Source organism: Somniosus microcephalus, chromosome 1, assembly GCF_052327205.1.
Source record: "Somniosus microcephalus isolate GS21.2 chromosome 1, FLI_Smic_1.0, whole genome shotgun sequence".
Lineage (NCBI taxonomy): Eukaryota > Metazoa > Chordata > Chondrichthyes > Squaliformes > Somniosidae > Somniosus > Somniosus microcephalus.
Window position 1 is genome coordinate 107297466 of NC_140987.1, and position 22970 is coordinate 107320435.

At 48.1% G+C, this 22970-nt stretch overlaps 1 protein-coding gene across 6 annotated transcripts in view; it reads left to right on the forward strand.

Annotated features, from left to right (window-relative positions):
• Positions 1-22970, forward strand: part of cdc42se2 (CDC42 small effector 2) — a 267311-nt gene that overhangs the window by 188592 nt on the left and 55749 nt on the right. The window contains exon 3 of one of the 6 annotated variants that reach the window (XM_085984522.1): positions 14243-14405. The exons of the other annotated variants lie outside the window; for them this stretch is intronic. Coding sequence (XP_085840648.1) covers positions 14243-14405 — 163 coding nt within the window. The remainder of the gene's footprint in view (positions 1-14242; positions 14406-22970) is intronic. 6 annotated transcript variants of the gene reach the window in all.

Here is a 22970-nt window from a genome sequence, read left to right on the forward strand (position 1 = left end):
CACTGGCTCCCTGTGCCCGCCCAGCAAAGGAGATGAAGATCAGCCCCGTAGCTTCAGGATGACTGTTATTCCAAGCTCTTAATTGATTAATTTAACAGGAAATCTAATCCTCAACTGACTTCATAAGGTCCCTTCAGAAAGTGGGGGCGAAATTGGGTGCCTTTGCACCTCCCGTTAGCGCCCCCAGGGGGCACTAACGGGACGCAAATGGCTTTGCTACCAGGCACGACGCTGACATCGACTCCCGCCATATTCGGCAGGTGTTTTGCGGCGACACTACAGCGTTGCCCCACGATCTCCTTCGCCCGGAGATTGTGACGTCATTGCCGTCCGCATCGCCCTGGTAGCGCCCCGGACCCGAAATTGACTTTTGCCCCCTGCAGCAGCGCCAGGCAAAAACACTGACAGCCGCAGGAGGGCGTGCGTCGGGCGGCCGGCTGCTTCAGGGGCAATGATTAAAGGCCGAGGTAAGTAAAAAAAAAATTTAAAAAAATTACCTTTCTTGTTCCACCTTTTTTCGCGGGTTCCTGCCCGCAATCGATCAGCCCAGCACTCGCGGCTGCCTTGGTGCTCCAGGTAGGTAATATTTGTATTGCAGAGCCTGCAGCAATGGCCCTTCCCTTTAAGGGAGGGAAGGAGCCTTTGAACACAGCAGCACTGCACGGCCCAGTGTGCAGCGCTGCTGAAGTCTCCGCCTCGCCTGCTGCCGATTGCGCTCCAAGAAGGAAGTGGAGTGCTTGACTTTCCAAACTTTTAAAATTTAATGCCCCAAACGGGGCTATAATGAATTTCTCCTCCAGTGTGTTTCAAAAGCAGGAAATGACTCTTCAATGTAATTAACATTAACACATTGGGCTGGATTTTCATTCAATTTCAATTTTCAATTTTATTTTCAATTTTATTTGTCACATAACCAAATACAACAAGTGAAATCCAGTCAGTGAAATGCATTTTTCTTAATGAGCCGAGCGCACCAAGCAGCAAAGGACACTTAGCTGCTGGTACGCACGGAGCCCGCAAGGACGGCAGCCATCTTCATCGGCGCCATCACAATAGGGTCCGCTCTCGCCTCGCTCCGCCTTTCCCGCACTCCTTCATTCACTCCACCCGTGATTCAGGAGTCGGGTAGGAGGCGGGACTACAACTTTTGAGGTTGTAGTCCTGCCTCCATTGAGATGTGGCCAATCCACGCGATTTTAACTTGATTGACCTTGTTGAGCCCGCTCAGCAGGCCAATTAAGAGCCACCCGGCAACAGGTGACGTCACAGACTGAAATTTCATCTGTCAAGACCTTTTGACAGATGAAATATCAGCATTTCACAGCTGTTTGAAGCTGTCAAACACTGACAGTCTTACTTCTAACATGAGTCCTTCTTCACAGACTCAGTTAGAAATCTCTCCTGCACAGAAAGCTGGAGGCTGTCACTTTTGACAGTTCGCAGCCATTCTGCTTTCTGTGCCGGTGAGATGAGGGACTCCCAAGACCTAAAGGAAGGAAGGCTGAAAAGGTAAGAAAAGGTCATTTTAACTTCTTTAAACACTTTAGACACACCAAACACACTTACATTTTCACTCATGCACACATCAGTCACCTGAACACCGACATCTCGACCCCTCCAAGCCCTTCATCCCGACGGTCCGCCTCCTCTAACTTGGCGTGGTTTGGAGCCGTCGGGAATCCCACACTTCAACCTTAAAAATAGGGATTAAGCTAACAACTGCCTGTTAACTACCTGTTAACAGGCAGTTAATTGGCACTAATCCCTTCCCACCTCGGGGAGGCTGGTCCCAGTGCGGGGCGGGTACCCGCCTCCTTTGAAACTGGCATGGGGCGGGTTGGGTGCGGGATGGGGCCGGGACCCCTGATTTCGGGATTTTAACTCCCCACACGCCTCCAATCCCAACTCCATGGCCCAATGAAAATCCTGCCCATTGAATCAAAACCCATTGTCAGTATTGTCTAAAAACCTGTACAAACATTTAATATGAACTTACAATATCTGAATGTTGGAGTGTTTATTCCAGTAGAATGTGGTCTGTTAGTTATCGTTCTATTTTTATTTATTCTGTGCTCATCTCTACACCGTGATCTATCTTTAGACTCTCACATTTTTGTATTGAGCTGAAAAACAGAAAATGTAACGCCCCAAAGCAGAAAATTTGTGCAATCTGTTCAAATGATGATACTGTCAAAATTGATAATATAAAATATAGCAAATTTTTGTTACATTTTATTAAACCACATTAGCTTCCCAGCTATGTAAAAATGCATTTAAATCTGCTGTTGTTGGCTAGATTTATTGGAGAACTAAGTAACTGGTGACCTATTGTGCCAATTATATCATATTAGCTAAAGAGTTTAATACTTCACCTGGTATGTCAGGGTCCATGCCAACCGTATAGGCACAGAATGCCACTTCTCTCTGCTGAACAAATATCAGCCCAATTAGCAGGAATTTTATACGGCCATACACATCCAGAGGTCATTTCCACCCTCCACCTCCCCCCCGCCCCACCGCACAACAGTGAAAACGCGGAAAATAATTTTAAATACATTTTTTGTGTTGCATGCTGCAAATACTTCACTGTTCCATGTGCCAAGGTGAAAAGATCAAACTACCCCGACAGCTCATCACCTCCTCCACAGCACCACAACAAATGGGAGAGGAGCAGAATGGCACTAAATTAATGTATTTGCAACATGGGCTGAATACAATTCGCGCCTGCATTTTCTATATTTTTCAGTAAACTGAGGGGTACAACAACAACTTGCATTTACATAGCACCTAGGGAAATCAAGAGGGTATATGCAAAATGAAGGAAGAAGAAAGAGGGGAGGGGACAGAAAATGAAAGACGCACAATAGGAGAGGCAAAGAAAGAATTAGAAAGGGAGAGAATGAGATGGGAGCAGGACATGAAGGAGTACAATCCGGATTTCAAGAAAATACTTGGAAACAAAGCATGCTGAGTCACATTGCTAATCTAGGTTTCAATCTTTTGCATTTTGTACTATTTGTAGTTGCAGTGAGAATATTGGAGCACATGCTAGATTTAACACTTGCTACTCTTTGTCAGAATACAGTTTCTCGCTCGAGCTCTTGAGCTTTGAAAGGCTGGCCACATCTGATCGAGAGGGTCCTCACAGCACTAACAGCTGGAGCATAGTAAACTTATTTCTAGGAACGGTGCATCACTGGAGAAATAGTTTAGCTGAAAATTAGAAATTACTCAAAACACATCACTTAATCTGTGAGGTGAAAAAACTTTGCTGTATCCAAGATCATTTAGCAAATGCAGTTCTCCATAAAGCAACAACCAATTACACAGATTATTATGGGTTGTATAGCAACATATGTCATCGGTATACTGTATTTACATACAAGCTAACTATTAATGGAGGCTTAGGTTTGCTTTCGTCTCGTGTTCATTGGATCACAAGGAAAGGGGTAATAGCTGTTCAGGTGATATTTGGGAAGTGTTTGTAGATTTCCTATTGACACGGTGTTAATAACATCATAAACCTGGTGGGAAGATGTCTTGTATTGGCTATTTCTGGTTAAATCATAAATTAATTTAAAAAGCAAAAGGGTTCATGATTTTGCTAGAAATACTTAGCGGAGGAAATCCCCCCACTATGGTTAACAGTGTCACTAACAAGTGGCCACCAGAGGAAACCTTTTGGGGTGGAAGAATTTAGTACCCTGTCTGATGATGTAACATCCTTGTGCCAGGGATATACTAAGCATTTTTGTTTTACATAGAAACATAGAAAATAGGAGCAGGCGTAGGCCATTCGGCCCCTCGAGCCTGCTCCGCCATTTAATGAGATCATGGCTGATCATCCAAATTCAGTACCCTGTCCCTGCTTTCTCCCCATATCCCTTGATCCCTTTAGCTTTAAGAAATATATCTAACTCCTTCTTGAATATATTTAATGAATTGGCCTCCGCTGCCTTCTGTGGTAGAGAATTCCACAGGTTCACCGCTCTCTGGGTGAAGAAATTCCTCCTCATTTCAGTCCTAAATGGCTTACCCCTTATCCTTAGACTATGACCCCTGGTTCTGGACTCCCCGGCCATCATAAACATCCTGCATCTAGTCTGTCCAGACCTGACAGAATTTTATAGGTTTCGATGAGATCCCCTCTCAATCTTCTAAACTCCAGTGAGTATAAGCCCAATCGACACAATCTCTCCTCATACGTCATTCCTGCCATCCCAGGTATCAGCCTGGTGAATCTTCGCTGCACTCCCTCCATGGCAAGAACGTCCTTCCTCAGGTAAGGTGACCAAAACTGCACACAATACTCAAGGTGCGGTCTCCAAGACCCTGTACAACTGTAGCAAGACATCCTTGTTCCTGTACTCGAACCCTCTTGCTACGAAGGCCAACATACCATTTGCCTTCTTAACCGCCTGCTGCACCTGCATGCTTACCTTCAGCGACTGGTGCACAAGAACACCCAGGTCTCTTTGCACTTCCCCTTCTCCCAATCTATTGCCATTCAAATAATAATCTGCCTTCCTGTTTTTGCCACCAAAGTGGATAACCTCACATTTATCCACATTATAGTGCATTTGCCATGTTTCTGCCCAATCACCCAACCTGTCCAAATCGTACTGGAGTTTCATGACATCCTCCTTACAGCTTACCCTCCCACCCAGCTTTGTGTCGTCTGCAAATTTGGAGATATTACATCCAATTCCCGCGTCCAGATAATTAATATATATTGGGCCAGAAATTCCAGAACGGGGCTTGCAGCGCGTGCAAGCCCCGTATTTGCACTTACCCCGCGCTCCTGCCGATCAGCTTCTGGGACGCCTGAACTTGGAGAAATAGAAAGCACATTCCCGGGCAGCGTATGACGTCACGCCGCCCAGGAGTGCAGCCAGCGCGGACCCAGGAGCGTGCAGTGTAAGTGAGACACGCCCCTTGAGGTCTCAGTTTCACTGGACACGCCCCCAATGTTTCTGTCAAGCTGCTTTGCTTTTTTACATGCAAAGCAGCAGTTTAAATAGGTTTTTGGAAGTTTTTTGAAGATTTTGGTAACTTTTATAAACTTTTTAAAATGTTTACATTATTTTGAGTAATCTGAAGTAGTTTTAAAGAGAATTAAAGCAATTTAAAGACTTTTAAAAGCCCTAAAAGAATTTTTTAAATTCCATTTATTTATTTAGCAATGTCGTCGTCATACGTGTCTTCACACTGTTCCCTTTGGGGAACTGTATGAAGTGGTGGAAGGATTTATGGCCGTGATTAACGCTCATTCCGTGACCGTAACCATCTTTGAACCAGCCATTAGGGCGGTTAGTCCTATGGCGGGAGGGTTTTACGGGCTCCCACAAGCTATACAAGGAGGGGGGGCCACCCACACCCACGGACGCAAATATCCCACTGGATGTCAACCCAGAATTTAGAGCCGGAGCTCCGACTCCACTTGCCGGGACTGTCTGGAGCGGGGTTCAAAACCCTACTCCTTCTGGCCCAGCGGCGGGGATGCTTACTGCTATGCAAAAGGCCTACTCCGCACAAAAGGTGACACCCATACGTTTCCTGTGCCTTTTCCCTCCCCGTGACTGGAGCCCTATGCTGCCATTTCACGTTGCTAATCGGATTGGGCGTTTGTCATAGCGGTAGGAACCCCTACAAGCTGAATTTAGGGAGTTAGGAGCTAAATTGAAAAGTAGGACCTCAAAGGTAGTAACCTCTGGATTGCTACCAGTGCCACGAGCTAATAAGTTTAGAGAGAGTAAGATAGATAAGCTAAATACGTGGCTTGAGCAGTGGTGCAAGGGAGAGGGATTTAAATTCTTGAGGCATTGGAACCAGTTCTTGGGGAGGAGTGACCTGTACCAAGGGGACGGTCTACACCTGAACTGTGAGGGAGCCGATGTCCTCGGGGTAATATTTTCTAGGGCGGTTCGGGAGGATTTAAACTAATTTGGCAGGGGGATGGGAACCTAGGTAGTGGAAAAGAGGGAAGTCATATGAAGTCAGAAATAGATGGTAGAAAGGTGAGAAGCAATAAGCAAAGGAGAGAAACACAAAGGGCCAAACTAATTCATAATGAGAGTGTGAAAAAAGCAAGCCTGAAGGCTTTGTATCTTAATGCTAGAAGCATTAGGAACAAGGTGGATGAATTAGTTGTGGAAATAGAGGTAAACAAGTATGATTTGATTGGGATTACAGAAACGTGGCTGCAGGGTGGGCAAGGCTGGGAACTTAACATCCAGGGATATACAATATTTAGGAAGGATCGGCAAAAAGGTAGGGGAGGTGGGGTAGCATTGCTGGTAAAGGAGGGGATTAATGCAATGGAAAGGAAGGATATTAACTCGGATGAAACGGAATCTGTATGGGTAGAAATGAGAAATAGCAAGGGGAGGAAAACGTTAGTGGGTGTGATATATAGGCCTCCAAATAGTAATATGGAGGTGAGGGAAGGCATAAAAAGGGAAATTAGAGAAGCGTGCGATAAGAGCACAGCTGTCATCATGGGTGACTTTAATTTACATATTGATTGGACTACCCAAATTAGTAAAAATTCTGAGGAGGAGGAATTCCTGGAATGTTTTCGGGACGGTTATCTGGACCAATATGTCGAGGAGCCGACTCGAGATCAGGCCATTTTAGACTGGGTATTGTGCAATGAGAAGGGACTTATCAGCAATCTTCTTGTACGAGGCCCCTTGGGTCAGAGCGATCATAATATGATCGAGCTCTCAGTCGAGATGGAGAGTGAGGAAATTGAATCAGAGACTAAGGTCCAGAACTTAAATAAAGGGAATTACGAGGGTATGAGACGGGAATTGGGTAAGATTGATTGGGTGGTGTTTCTGGGGGGATTGACAGTGGAGAGACAATGGCAAGCATTCAAAGATAGAATGGAAGAATTCCAGAACATGTTTATACCGGTTTGGCATAAAAATAAACCTAAAAAGGTGACTCAACCGTGGATAACGAGGGAAATTAGGGACAGCATAAAATCAAAAAAAAGGGCATATCAACTGGCAAAAAAAAGCACCAGACCGGAAGATTGGGGGCAGTACAGGATACAGCAAAAGAGGACAAAGGGATTAATCAGGAAGGGGAAAATAGAATACGAAAGTAAACTTGCAGCAAACATAAAGACAGACTGCAAAAGCTTTTATCGGTATATCAGGAGGAAAAGACTGGTAAAATCCCAAGTCGGTCCCTTGCAGTCCGATTCGGGAGAATATATAATGGAGAATAAGGAAATGGCAGACCAATTAAACTCATACTTTGGTTCTGTATTCACAAAGGAGGACACAAATAACCTCCCAGGAATATCGGCAAACATAGGGACTAATGAGAGGGAGGAGCTGACAGAAATTAGTATCTCTAGGGATATGGTGTTGGGTAAGTTGAGGGGACTGAAGGCCGACAAATCCCCGGGGCCTGATAAACTACATCCTAGGGTACTTAAGGAGGTGGCCCTGGAGATAGCAGATGCTCTAAGGATCATCTTCCGGAACTCCATTGACTCGGGAACAGTACCCGTGGATTGGAGGGTAGCTAATGTTACCCCAATATTTAAAAAGGGGGGTAGAGAGAAAGCAGGGAATTATAGACCAGTAAGCCTTACATCGGTTGTGGGCAAAATGCTAGAGTCCATTATTAAGGATAAAATAGCGGAGCACTTGACAAATGGGGAAAGGATCGGACAGAGTCAACATGGATTTACAAAGGGTAAATCGTGTTTGACTAATCTGCTGGAATTTTTTGAGGAAGTAACTGGTAAAATAGATGGGGGAGAGCCAGTGGATGTGGTGTACCTTGACTTCCAGAAAGCCTTCGATAAGGTTCCACACAAAAGATTATCATGCAAAATTAAGGCTCATGGGATTGGGGGCAAAGTATTAACGTGGATAGAGAACTGGCTGGCGGATAGAAAACAGAGAGTTGGAATAAACGGCTCGTTTTCGGAGTGGCAGGCAGTGACCAGCGGGGTGCCGCAAGGATCTGTCCTGGGACCCCAGCTGTTCACAATATATATAAATGATCTGGATCAGGGAATTGGATGCAATATTTCCAAATTCGCTGACGACACTAAACTAGGAGGAGGGGTGGGCTCTGATGAGGATGTCAGGAGGCTACAGTGCGATTTGGACAGGTTGGGGGAATGGGCAGATACGTGGCAGATGCACTATAATGTGGATAAATGCGAGGTTATCCACTTTGGGGGTAAAAACAGGAGGGTAGATTATTATCTAAATGGCAATAGATTGGGAGATGGGGAAGTGCAGAGGGACCTGGGTGTTCTTGTGCACCAGTCACTGAAGGAGAGCATGCAGGTGCAACAGGCGATCAAGAAGGCAAATGGTATGTTGGCCTTCATATCAAGGGGGTTCGAGTATAGGAATAGGGATACCTTAGTACAGCTGTACAAGGTGCTGGTGAGACCGCATCTGGAGTATTGTGTACAGTTTTGGTCGCCCCATCTGCGGAAGGATGTTCTTGCCATGGAAAGAGTGCAACGGCGATTCACCAGGCTGATACCTGGAATGGCGGGAATGACCTACGAAGAGAGATTAAATAGTTTGGGCTTGTACTCACTGGAGTTTAGAAGATTGAGAGGGGATCTCATCGAAACATATAAAATTATGGCAGGCCTGGACAGGCTGAATTCAGAGAGAATGTTTCCAATGGCCGGGGAGCACAGAACCAGGGGCCACAGTCTAAAAATAGCGGGCAAATCATTTAAAACAGAGATGAGGAAGAATTTCTTCACTCAAAGAGTGGTGAGCCTGTGGAATTCCCTGCCACAGAGGGCTGTGAAGGCTAATTCAATAAATATTTTCAAGAGAGAATTGGATATATTTCTGAAGGCTAAGGGGATTAAGGGTTACGGAGAAAAGGCGGGGACGGGGTACTGAATTGGTAAGATCAGCTATGATCTCAGACGAAGATCAGCCATGATCTCATTGAATGGCGGAGCAGGCTCGAAGGGCCGAATGGCCTACTCCTGTTCCTATCTCTATGTTTCTATGACCCTCAGTCGCAGATGCGAGGGGGCAAGTCGTGCAAGTGTTAAATTTTTTATTTTATTGACATGTAAAATGTTGGCCCAATAATTCCCTTCCAAATGCGCTAGTACGGTCGGGGTACTTACGCATCTGGCCGGATGAAATGCCGGTTTTCAGCATGCACAGTGCATGTGGGGAAAACCGGCATTTCCTGTCCTCTGAACGAAGGGGTTCAGAGGCAGAACGCGTGCGACTGCACATGCAGCGCGTGCGCAGTATAATTCGCCGCTTTCATTAATGCTTTCAGTGAGGTCCAGTCATTACAACTTACACATGAAAAAAGCATGGGTACAGTTGCTACAGAGGCTGCGGAGGAAGATATCTCTTATCGTGGAGCTTCTGAAAGTATGTATGTCTGTATATATTCCTTTGCGTGTTATGTATATATTCCTTTACTTATGTGTATGAATGTATTATTTAATTATGACTTTCAGAGAAAGTAACTTATTGGAAAATCATAATTAAAAACATACATTCATAGTAAAGGAATATAAAACATACATACATATACGTAAAGGAATATATGTGGACATACATACATAACTCATTCTCACATTCCATTCACACAGCCACAATTGCTCCTTCTACCTACCATAAAAAAAAAAAAATTTTAACTTTAAAACTTACTTAAAATTTCTTAAAATAACTTCGCTCCCTTTCCCAAACAAAAATATTGCATTTCAAAAGCTCCACGATAAAATATATCTTCCTCCGCAGCCAATGAACCACTTTACACTTGCTTTTTTTCAGTGTAACTTCTAAGGACTTAACCTCACGGATTTCATGAATGAAATCCACGAAGTTCACTGCGCAAGCGCTGCCTGTGCAGTCGCACGCGCTCGAGGTCTGGAAATGCCGGCGTTCCCCGCATGCGCTGTTCATGCTGAACGCCGGCATTTCCAACGGCCAGAAGCGTGAGTAAGCCGACCGTACTCACGCTTCTGGCCTGGAATTTCTGGCCCATTGTGAACAGCTGGGGTCCTCGGACCGATCCTTGCGGTACCCCACTAGTCACTGCCTGCCACTCGGAAAACGACCCGTTTATTCCAACTCTTTGCTTTCTGTCCGCCAACCAGTTCTCTATCCAAGTCAATACCTTGCCCCCAATCCCATGTGCCTTAATTTTGCACGCTAATCTCTTATGTGGGACCTTATCGAAAGCCTTCTGAAAGTCCAAATACACCACATCCACTGGTTCTCCCTTATCTATTTTACCAGTTACATCCTCAAAAAATTCCAGTAGATGAGTCAAGCATGATTTACCTTTCGTAAATCCATGTTGACTTTGTCCGATCCTGTCACTGCTTTCCAAGTGCTCTGCTATTACATCTTTTATAATAATAGACTCCAGCATTTTCCCCACTACCGATGTCAGGCTTACCGGTCTATAATTCCCCGCTTTTTCTCTACCACCTTTTTTGAATAGTGGGGTAACATTAGCTACCCTCCAATCCATGGGTACCGTTCCAGAGTCTATCGAGTTCTGGAAGATGACCAGCAACGCATCTACTATCTCTAGGGCCACTTCCTTAAGTACCCTGGGATGTAGACCATCAGGCCCTGGGGATTTATCGGCCTTCAGTCCCATCAATTTTCCTAACACCAATTTCCTACAAATACTGATTTCTTTCAGTTCCTCCCTTTCATCAGACCCTATGTTCCCCAACATCTCTGGGAGGTTATTTGTGTCCTCCTTTGTGAAGACAGAACCAAAGTATGTATTTAGTTGGTCTGCCATTTCCTTGTTTCCCATTATAAATTCCCCTGATTCTGACTGTAAGGGACCTACGCTTGACTTCACCAATCTTTTTCTCTTCACATATCTATAAAAGCTTTTACAGTCAGTTTTTATGTTCCCTGATAGCTTACTCTCATATTCTATTTTCCCTTTCTTAATTACTCCCTTTGTTGACTCCTAAACTGCTCCCAATCCTCAGGATTATTGCTTTTTCTAGCCAATTTATATGTCCTCTCCTTGGATCTTATGCTATCCCTAATTTCCCTTGTTAGCCACGGTTGAGTCACCTTTTTTGTTTTATTTTTATGCCAAACTGGGATGAACAAATTCTGTAGCTCATCCATTCGGTCTTTGAATGTTTGCCATTGCCTATCCACTGTCAACCCTTTGAGTGCCATTCCCCAATCAATCCTACCCAACTCACTCCTCAGACCATCGTAGTTTCCTTTATTTAAATTGAGGACCCTTGTCTCTGAGTCAACTACTTCATTCTCCATCTTAATGAAGAATTCGATCATATTATGATCGCTCTGACCCAAGGGGCCTCGTACAACAAGATTGCTAATTAATCCTTTCTCGTTACATAATACCCAGTCTAAGATGGCCTGATCTCTGGTCTGTCTAGTCCTGTTAGAATTTTATAAGTTTCAATGAGACCCCCTCTCATTCTTCTAAACTCTAGCGAATACAATCCCAATTGACCCAATCTCTCCTCATACGTCATTCCTGCCATCCCAGGTATCAGTCTGGTGAATCTTTGTTGCACTCCCTCCATGGCAAGAGCATCCTTCCTCAGATAAGGTTTACCAAAACTGCACACAATACTCAAGGTGTGGTCTCACCAAGGCCCTGTACAACTGCAGCAAGACATCCTTGCTCCTGTACTCGAATCCTCTAGCTATGAAGGCCAACATACCATTTGCCAGCTTAACCGCCTGCTGCACCTGCATGCTTACCTTCAGCAACTGGTGCACAAGGACACCCAGGTCTCGTTGCACTTCCCCTTCTCCCAATCTATTGCCATTCAGATAATAATCTGCCTTCCTGTTTTTGCCACCAAAGTGGATAACCTCACATTTATCCACATTATATTGCATCTGCCATGCTTCTGCCCAATCACCCAACCTGTCCAAATCGTCCTGGAGTTTCTCGGCATCCTCCTCACAGCACACACGCCCACCCAGCTTTGTGCCGTCTGCAAATTTGGAGATATTACATCTAGTTCCCTTGTCTAGATCATTAATATATATTGTGAATAGCTGGGGTCCTAGCACCGACCCCTGCAGTACCCCACTAGTCACTGCCTGCCACTCGGAAAAAGACCCGTTTATTCCAACTCTTTGCTTCCTGTCTGTCAACCAGTTCTCTATCCAAGTCAGTACCTTACCCCCAATCCCATGTGCTTTAACTTTGCACGTTAATCGCTTATACGGGACCTTATCGAAAGCCTTCTGAAAGTCCAAATACACCACATCCACTGGTTCTCCCTTATCTATTCTACCAGTTACATCCTCAAAAAATTCCAGGAGATTAGTCAAGCACGATTTAACTTTTGTAAATCCATGTTGACTTTGTCCAATCCTGTCACTTTTTTCCAAGTGCTCTGCTATTACATCTTTTATAATAGACTCTAGCATTTTCCCCACTACCGATGTCAGGCTTACCGGACTATAATTCCCACTTTTCTCTCTACCACCTTTTTTAAATAGTGGGGTTATATTAGCTACCCTCCAATCCATGGGAACTGTTCCCGAGTCTATAGAATTTTGGAAGATGACCAGCAATGCATCCACTATTTCTAGGGCCACTTCCTTAAAGTACCCTAGGATGTAGATTATCAGGCCCTGGGGATTTATCGGCCTTCAATCCCATCAATTTCCCTAACACCATTTCCCTACAAACACTGATTTCATTCAGTTCCTCCCTCTCATTAGACCCTATGTTCCCCGACATCTCTGGGAGGTTATTTGTGTCCTCCTTTGTGAAGACAGAACCAAAGTATGTATTTAATTGGCCAGCCATTTCTTTGTTCCCCATTATAAATTCCCCTGATTCTGACTGCAAGGGACTTACGCTTGACTTTACCAATCTTTTTCTCTTCACATATCTATAGAAGCTTTTACAGTCAGTTTTTATGTTCCCTGCAAGCTTACTCTCATATTCTATTTCCCCCCTCTTAATTAATCCCTTTGTCCTCCTTTGCTGAATCCTAAACTGCTCCCAATCCTTAGGATTGCTGCTTTTTCTGGCCAATTTATATGTCCTCTCCTTGGATCTTATACTTTCCCTAATTTCCCTTGTTAGCCACGGTTGAGTCACCTTTTTTGTTTTATTTTTATGCCAAACAGGGATGAACAAATTCTGTAGTTCGTCCATGCGATCTTTAAATGTTTGCCATTGCCTATCCACCGTTAACCCTTTAAGTAACGTTCCCTAATCCACCCTAGCCAACTCGTGCCTCATACCGTCGTAGTTTCCTTTATTTAAATTCAGGACCCTAGTCTCTGAGTCAGCTACTTCACTCTCCATCTTAATGAAGAATTCTATCATATTATGATCGCTCCACCCCAAGGGGCCTCGCACAATAAGATTGCTAATTAATCCTTTCTCATTACATAATACCTGGTCTAAGATGGCCTGATTTCTAGTTGGTTCCTCGACATATTGATCCAGGAAACCATCCCGCATTCATTCTAGGAATTTGTCCTCCACAGTATTGTTACTAATTTGGTTAGCCCAATCTATATGTAGATTAAAGTCACCCATGATAACTGCTGTGCCCTTATTGCACTCGTGTCTAATTTCCCGTTTAATGCCATCCCCAACCTCAGCATTACTGTTTGGGGGTCTGTATACAACTCCCACTAAAACTTTCTGCCGCTGGGTATTTCTCAGTTCTACCCATAGAGATTCCACATCATCAGAGCTAATATCCTTCCTTACTATTGTGTTAATCTCCTCTTTAACCAGCAATGTTACCCCACCTCCTTTTCCTTTTTGCCTGTCCTTCCTGAATATTGAATACCCCTGGATGTATGCCAGAGGGTCAACTCCAGCAGCATGGTCACCAGGAGCCCTGTCCAATGCAGAAAGAAATTCATCGACCTCACTCAGTTCGTGAGGGTGGGTGTTTTTTCTGCAAACTTCTGCATCCCTTCATTTGCACCTGACTTTATGGCTACAGGGTGGCCTGTGCCCCATTGGCCATCTGCCACCAAGCACCCATGGCCCTTTCTGGGCACACACATGCACATTTGACTCAAGGCATCATGTAAGGGCTCTTGCACCATGGGGGGCATGAGATGATCACTCAGGGCATCATGTAAGGGCTCTTGCACCATGGGGGCATGAGATGATCACTCAGGGCATCATGTAAGGGCTCTTGCACCATGGGGGGCATGAGATGATCACTCAGGGCATCAGGTAAAATAACTTCCCCTCCTTTCCCCTGCAGTCCAAACTGGCGAGGATTGGCAAAGACCAGCTTCGCACCGGTGGAGGACCTCCACAAGTGGTCACTCTCACGGATCTCGAGGAGAGAGTCCACCAGATTCTTGGAGGCCGTCTGAGTGGTCCTGTAACCACTGCAGCTGCCGACCCCATTGTCGACAGCAGTGGTAAGGTTCTCACCTTTTACAACTGTCTCCTTCCACTTGTTCCCCCCGCCAGCATGCTTTCTCACTGTGGACCCATGTCATAGCCTTGCCGCAATCTGGCATCCCTTGCTGCCAAGCTGTCCTTTTGCTAAAGCCACTCGTCCACCTCCCTGCTTTCAGATCCTGCATCACCAGCTCGGGAGCCGGGCCCTCAAGCTGCCAGTGCCAGTGCCTCCAAAGGCTCAATGAGAAAAGTACTGTCCAACAGAAGGTCAGCAACTCTCTCCAGCAACGATCAGAATGGCCAGCCCAAATGGCTGCAGCTTTTATACTAGTGCTGTCCCCTTTAAATAGCGCCCCCAGAGTCCGAGAAGGGCCTGGGAACGCTCCATCCAACTGTCACTAATAGCGCCAGGCGGAAAGGTTGCGGGCGCTACCGAATATCCGGTCCGGGGCGCCAAAAAGGCGTTGCACACTGAAATGACATCATGATCTGCGTGCGCAAAGAGTTAGCGCCGGCGCTAAAAGGATACTCAATATGGGAGGTGGCGCTATATTCACTGCGCCCGCCCAAAAATTGGGTAATGCCCCAATTCTCGGGCTCTTTAGGCGCTAATCGCTGGCGCTACCAACCGAATTTCTAGGCCTCAGTCCTTTTAGAATTATTATTTACTGTGGCCCTGTTTGATTTAAACCATTGATTTCTCTGCCTTCCACTTTTGCTTTTCTCCTTCCTGTCTTTTGCTTCTGTCCTTGCTTCCCTTTCCTCTGTCTCCCTGTATAGGTTCCCAACCCAGGACATCGTTCCCGGTCCTGCCCAGGTGCAAACCGTCCCGTTTGTACTGGTACCACCTCCCCCAGTAACGATTCCAATGTCCCATGTAAAGTCCGCGCCTCAATAATACACGGACTTCGGGAGAACAGTTTAACAGGTACTTTACTGAACAAGAGGCAGCTTGAAACTGAAACTACAGAAGCCTGCTAGGGCCTTTTATACAGGGGTGGTCACTGCCGGTACTGCAGTCTAAGACCAGTTATTCCCTTAAAGGTACATACATAACAATTCCTCCCCTTTTAGATAAACAGTACATAACATTCATTTAACAACTAAATAATAACTAATTACAATTTTCTCAGTAATATATACATTAACTGGAATAGTCATTTATAAGTTCAGTCTTTGAGGAGGCTTCCTGATCCGGATTGGATAGCGCCTTTCTCGAGTATCCTGTTCTGGCGGTGGAGTCAATTCTGGCTCATTGTCATTGGTTGGTTCGTCAGCTTCCAATACCCCTGCTTCTAACGTAGGCACAATCTGTACTTCGGGCTCATTACCAGGTGCATATGCTTGTGGTACAGGTTTGGCTTGTTCCTGTGACTCTAGAATCTGGTCAGCATGGCGTCTCACAATGCTCTCTCCAACGTCCACTGTGTACATTAGTGGTCCCTGCTGTGTGCATATCGTGCCTGGCTGCCATTTTTCTGTTCGGTAGTTGCGGGCCAAGACTGGTTGCCCTATCTTGAAGCTCCTGGTTGGCTTCTCATTTATGTGCTGGAACTGCTTATCCTCAACATCTCGTCTTATGTTTGGTTTGAGCAAATCCAAGCGACATCTTAGTCTCCGGTTGAAAAACAGTACGGCTGGAGTTTGGTTGGTTACTGCATGTGTCGCATTCCGGTAAGCAAACAGGAAGTTATCCACCTTGTGTTGCAGTGGTATGTCGTCATTATACATTGCCTTTATGGCCTTTTTAAAGGTCTGAACAAACCTCTCAGCCAATCCATTTGTGGCTGGATGATATGGGGCAGATGTGTAATGTTTCACCCCATTATTCTTCAGGAACCTCCGGAAATCCTCAGACACAAACTGTGGGCCATTGTCGGAACAGATCTGTTCTGGCAACTCATTCCTGGCGAAGATGGTCCTTAGGACTGCAATAGTTTTCTCCGTGGTGGTGGAGGACATTTTAATGACCTCTGGCCATTTCGAATGGGCGTCCACAGCGATTAGAAACATTGAGTCCATAAATGGACCAGCGAAATCAATGTGTACCCGTTGCCATGGAGATGAGGGCCACTCCCATGGATGTAGCAGGGCCTGTGGTGGAGCGTTTTGGACCTTCTGGCATCCTGTGCATCTCTTGGTCATATCCTCGATTTCTTTATCGATTCCCGGCCACCACACAAACGCCCTGGCTAGGCTCTTCATTTTTACCCCTCCCAGATGACCCTCGTGAAGCTCATTGAGTACTCTATCTCTCAACTTGGGTGGAATTACCACTCGGGATCCACACATCAAGGTCCCCCGGCACACTGACAGCTGTTCCCTCATTGGCGAGATTGCTGGCAACAGTGAGTCGCCATATGCTGGCCATCCCTTCACCGTCAAATCATAGACCCGAGAGAGTGTCGGGTCATTTCGGGTTTCCTTCTCAATACTTGCGTTTGTAACAGGCAAACATTCGACTATGGTCGCATGGAATATCTCCACAGGGTCCACTGCAGGTGCTTCTTCCGCCGTAGGCAACGGTAGGCGCGACAGCCCATCAGCGTTTCCATGTTGTTTCGTACCTTTGTACTCTATGTCATACTGATGTGCCCCTAGAAACAGTGACCATCTTTGCAGCTGTTGCGCCGTCATCACCGGAACGCCCTTCTTTGGGTTAAAAATTGAGACCAGGGGTTGATGATCAGTCAGTAGGGTGAATTTCTGCCCGTGCAGATAGTGATTGAACTTCTTCACCCCCCCCCCCCCCCCACACCAGGCTGAGGGCCTCCCTGTCAATCTGGGCGTAGTTACGCTCGGCTGAGGTTAGCGAGCACGATGCAAAGGCTATTGGCCTCTCTGAACCGTCACGGAATTTGTGTGACAGCACCGCTCCAATGCCGTAAGGTGACGCATCACATGCCAACCGAATCGGTAGTGTTGGGTTGTAGTGGGCCAATACTTCTTTTGAAGTGATTTGGCATTTACATTCCTGAAAGGCACGCTTACACTCATCACTCCATTTCCATGTTACACCAGTTTGAAGGAGGGCGTTCAGTGGGTGCAGAATTGGAGATAAATTCGGCAAGAACTTATGGTAGTAGTTCACCAACCCGAGGAACGACCTCAGTTGCAACACATTTTCTGGTGCTGGAGCCTTTACTACAGCCTCAATTTTGTCCGGCGACTTATGCAACCCTTCCTCATCAATCATGTGGCCACAATACGAGATTTGTCTCCTGAAGAACTCGCATTTGGGACGGTTGGCTCGTAGCCCATATTCCTGCAATCTCGTGAGCACCTGTTCCAGGTTGGCAAGGTGTTCATTGTCATTTTCGCCCGTAACCAGGATGCCATCCAAATAACACTGGGTCCCCGGGATCCCTTGCAGGACTTGTTCCATTGCCCTCTGCCACATAGCCGGGGCCGATGCTACCCCAAATACCAGTCGATTGTACTGGTAAAGGCCTTTGAGTGTTTATCGTGAGGTATTTCCTAGATGCTTCTTCCACCTCCATTTGTAGATACGCTTGAGCCAGGTCAATCTTTGTAAAATGTTTCCCTCCAGATAGTGAGGCGAAAATATCTTCTATCCGCGGACGGATACTGTACTGTGTGCAGGACTGGGTTCACAGTCACCTTGAAGTCCCCACAGATGCGAACCTTCCTTGGCTCCCCAGGCGTGCTGCTCAATGCTTTCTTCATTACAGGAACGATGGGTGTGGCCCACTCGCCCCAGTCCACCTTAGACAGCACCCCCGAACGCTCCAGACTCTCCAGTTCAGCTTCCACAGCTGGGCGTATCACGTATGGCACTGGTCTGGCCTTGAAAAATTTTGGGGTTGCGTTATCCTCAATCTTTATGGTTGCCTTTACTCCTTTTAGAGTCCCAAGTCCTTGTTGGAACACCTCTTCTGCGTCAGATAGAATTTGTGACAGACGTCCAGGTGCGACGTCATCATCTTTTTTGTCAGTCACAGTTAGTGCCAGAATGGAATGCCAATCCAATTGTAGTCTTCGGATCCATTCACGTCCCAATAATGGTGGTCCTCCATCTCGTAGTATATACATGTATAGTTTTTGTGTTTCCTTTCCGTTATATTCAACTGGCACCCTTATTTTTCCTCTGGGGTAGTGTGGTAAACCACTGTTATACCTGTCTGTATGTGTATGTGTATTCCACTAGGTACAGGTCTGGACATGCCTCGGCTGACTCCTCCCACTATTCCAGGTATATAAGTGACTACCTCCCAGTCCCTTAGTATTCTGGACAGGTCGACCACTCGAGACTAGACCTTCATTCTTTAGTTAATAAAAGCCTGGTTGTTACTCGCTTAACCTCAGTCTTTTGAGTAATTGATGGCGCATCAATTTTATTAACTAAATTTTTTATAATGGAGAAGATCCTCACACCAGCATGCCTGGACCTGGACAGTCGGGAAGCGGACGCTTCCACCAAGTTTGCTCACAGGCTCATGTGCTTCGAGGCATTCCTGACTGCCTCCACTGCGGTCGTAACGGATGCGAACAAACTGTCTGTCCTGATCTCCAAGGTGAACCACCGAGTGTACTCAGTCATCCGGGACGCGACCTCGTACACAGCCGCCCTCCAGCTCCTCAAGACCCAGTACACGCGCCCTGTGAACGAAGTTTACGCCAGGCACCTCCTGGGGAGTCGCAAGCAACAACCTGGGGAATCGAGTGAGGAATACCTCCAAGCACTGTCCGTGCTTGGCCGGGCCTGTGGGTGTAAGGCGGCAACGCCCACTAAGTACACGGAGGAACTGATCCGGGATGCCTTCGTAGCGGGCCACAGGTCCAACTACACCCGACAGCGACTGCTGGAGCAGAGTGACCTCACCCTCGACAAAGCCTCTGAAATCGCACTAACGCTGGACGCAGCCTACCGGGGCATGGATGCCTACTCCTCTGCACCGTGGACGCCGCGGGGAACGACAACCTGGGACACGGTAGGACAGCCCCATAGCACCGTGCCACCCCAGCCACAGCCCAACAACGGCCCAACCACCGCAGCAGTGTCCTAAAGCCAGACAGCAGTATCCCAAGGCCAGAAATGCTACTTCTGTGGCCAGGCCAAACACCCCAGAGCGCGCTGCCCGGCGAAGAATGCGACCTGCTCGGGCTGCGAGAAAAAGGGACACTACGCTAGCGTCTGCAAGGCCAAAGCCACCCTGAACGCCAGCAGCGCCACGTGTGGGCCGTGCGAGCCGCCATCTTGGGCCCCCAACAGCGCCGCGTGCGGGCCGCCATCTTGGGCCTCCCCAGCCATGTGCGAACCACCGCAGCAGCAGCCATCTTGGACGACTCCAGCCACATGGGAATCATGGACGCCGCCATCTTGGACACCAGCCGGGACGCAGCAGGCCGCCAACCCCCCCCCATCTGATACCCGCAGCGACACACCGACCCCTACGCTGGCCTCTGTTACGCTGGACCAAACGAGACCGCACCAACTAGCTCGGTCCAAAATGGACGTTAAGGTAAACGGCCATGCAATAAACTGCCTTTTTGACTCCGGGAGCACAGAGAGCTTCATCCACCCCGACACGGTGCGGCGTTGCTCTCTCCCAGTCCTGCCTGCGCACCAGCGGATTTCTATGGCCGCCGAGTCCCAGTCAGCGGACATTGGCGGCTACTGCGTGGTGACACTAGTAGTAGACGGGACTGTGTTCAATAATTTTAAACTCCTGGTCCTGCCCCAACTTTGCGCTGCCGTTCTACTGGGGTTGGATTTCCAGTGCCACCTCAAAAGCGTTACGATGGCGTACGGTGGCCCCCTCCCCGCACTCACAGTCCGCAGCCAGCAGCCTCCAAATTGCCCGCCGCGCACCAGATGCAACCTCTCCACACTGAGTCCCACCCCCTCCACTGTTTGCTAACCTCACCCCCGACTGTAAGCTCATCGCCACAAAGAGCAGGCAATACAGTGCCGGGGACAGGGTTTTCATCAAAACCGAAGTGGAGCGGCTCCTGAAGGAGGGGATTATTGAGGGCAGCTCCAGCCCCTGGCGAGCCCAGGTTGTGGTCGTTAAGACCGGCGAGAAACAACGCCTGGTCATCGACTACAGCCAAACAATAAACCGCTACACCCTGCTGGACGCCTACCCACTCCCCCGCATAGCTGACATGGTCAACCAGATCGCGCAGTACCGCGTCTTTTCGACCATTGACCTGAAATCAGCGTACCACCAGCTCCCCATCCGCCCCGAAGACTGCCAGTATACTGCTTTTGAGGCAAACGGCCGCCTCTATCACTTCCTTAGGGTTCCCTTTGGCGTTACCAACGGGGTCTCCGTCTTCCAAAGGGAGATGGACCGGATGGTCGACCAAAACGCGCTGCACGCCACTTTCCCTTACCTAGACAATGTGACCATCTGCGGCCATGACTTGCAGGACCATGACGCAAACCTTGAGAAATTCCTCCGCACCGCCCAACTCCTGAACCTGACATATAACAAGGAGAAGTGCATATTCCGCACAGACCGCCTCGCCATCCTTGGCTGTGTTGTGGAACACGGGGTCATCGGTCCCGACCCGGACCGGATGCGTCCCCTTATGGAACTCCCACTGCCCCACTGCCTAAAAGCTCTGAAGAGGTGCCTCGGGTTTTTTTCCTACTACGCCCAGTGGGTCCCCTACTATGCAGACAAAGCCCGTCCGCTGATCAAATCCACCTCTTTTCCCCTGATGGCAGAGGCCCGCTCGGCCTTCCACCGTATCAAGGAGGACATTGCCAAAGCCACCATGCACGCAGTGGACGAATCCATCCCCTTACAGGTGGAAAGCGATGCGTCCGACTTCGCTCTGGCCGCCACCCTTAATCAGGCGGGGAGACCTGTGGCATTCTTCTCACGAACCCTCCAGGGCCCGGAGACCAGACACTCCGCGGTCGAGAAGGAGGCCCAGGCTATTGTGGAGGCTGTGCGTCATTGGAGGCACTACCTGGCCGGAAAACGATTTACTCTGCTCACTGACCAGCGTTCAGTTGCTTTTATGTTCAACAACAAGCAGAGGGGCAAAATCAAAAATGACAAGATCTTGAGGTGGAGAATCGAACTTTCCACCTACAATTACGAGATCTTGTACCGGCCTGGGAAGCTCAATGAACCCCCAGATGCCCTATCGCGTGGTACCTGCGCCAGCGCGCAGATCGATAGGCTGAGGGCCCTCCACAATGACCTCTGCCACCCGGGGGTCACCAGGTTCTTCCACTTCATCAAGGCCCGCAACCTGCCTTACTCCATTGAGGAGGTCAGGACCATGACCAAGAACTGCCAAGTCTGCGCTGAGTACAAACCGCACTTTTATAGACCAGACAGAGCCCACCTGATAAAAGCCACTCGCCCTTTCGAACGCCCGAGTGTCGATTTTAAAGGGCCTCTCCCCTCCTCCGACCGCAATGTGTACTTCCTCAACATCATTGACGAGTACTCCCGTTTCCCGTTCGCTATCCCCTGCCCGGACATGACCAGTGCCACGGTCATTAAATGTCTGAACAGCCTCTTCACCCTGTTCGGTTTCCCCAGCTATATCCATAGCGACCGGGGCTCATCGTTTATGAGCGACGAACTCCGCCAGTACCTGCTCGCTAGGGGTATAGCCACAAGCAGGACCACCAGTTACAACCCCCGGGGGAACGGACAGGTGGAAAGAGAGAATGCAACAGTTTGGAAGGCCGCCCTACTAGCCTTAAAGTCTAGGGGCCTTCCGACCTCCCGCTGACAGGAGGTGCTCCCCGATGCGCTCCACTCGATTCGGTCACTGCTCTGCACTGCCACCAATGCCACCCCTCATGAGAAAATGTTTGTCTTCCCAAGGAAGTCCACATCGGGGACAGCGTTACCGCCATGGCTGACGTCCCCAGGGCCGGTACTACTGAGAAGACACGTGAGGACCAATAAAACGGACCCCCTGGTCGAGAGGGTCAACCTCCTCCACGCCAACCCCCAGTACGCTTACATTGCGTACCCGGACGGGCGGGAGGACACAGTCTCCATACGAGACCTCGCACCCTCGGGGACCGCTGTAACCCACTACCCATTACCACCCCCCCCCCACGACACCCTCGGGGACCGCTGTAACCCACTACCCATTACCACCCCCCCCCCCCCCCACGACCCGATATCCAACCCCAGCAGCCGGCTCGCCTTGGACCGTCACCCACGAGGACTACACTCCAGTGCCCCAGCCTACACGGGACGCAACGCCGGAAGCTCCACCACCCCTGCCGTCGCCACGTCAATCACAGCGGCAGACAAGACCTCCGGAGAGACTCCAATACACGAACTTTTAAATACACTTCACCCCGCCGGACTCATTTTTAAACAAGGGGTGAATGTGGTAAACCACTGTTATACCTGTCCGTATGTGTATGTGTGTTCCACTAGGTACAGGTCTGGACATGCCTCGGCTGACTCCTCCCACTATTCCAGGTATATAAGTGACTACCTCCCAGTCCCTTAGTATTCTGGACGGGTCGACCACTCGAGACTAGACCTTCATTCTTTAGTTAATAAAAGCCTGGTTGTTACTCGCTTAACCTCAGTCTTTTGAGTAATTGATGGCGCATCAGGTAGACC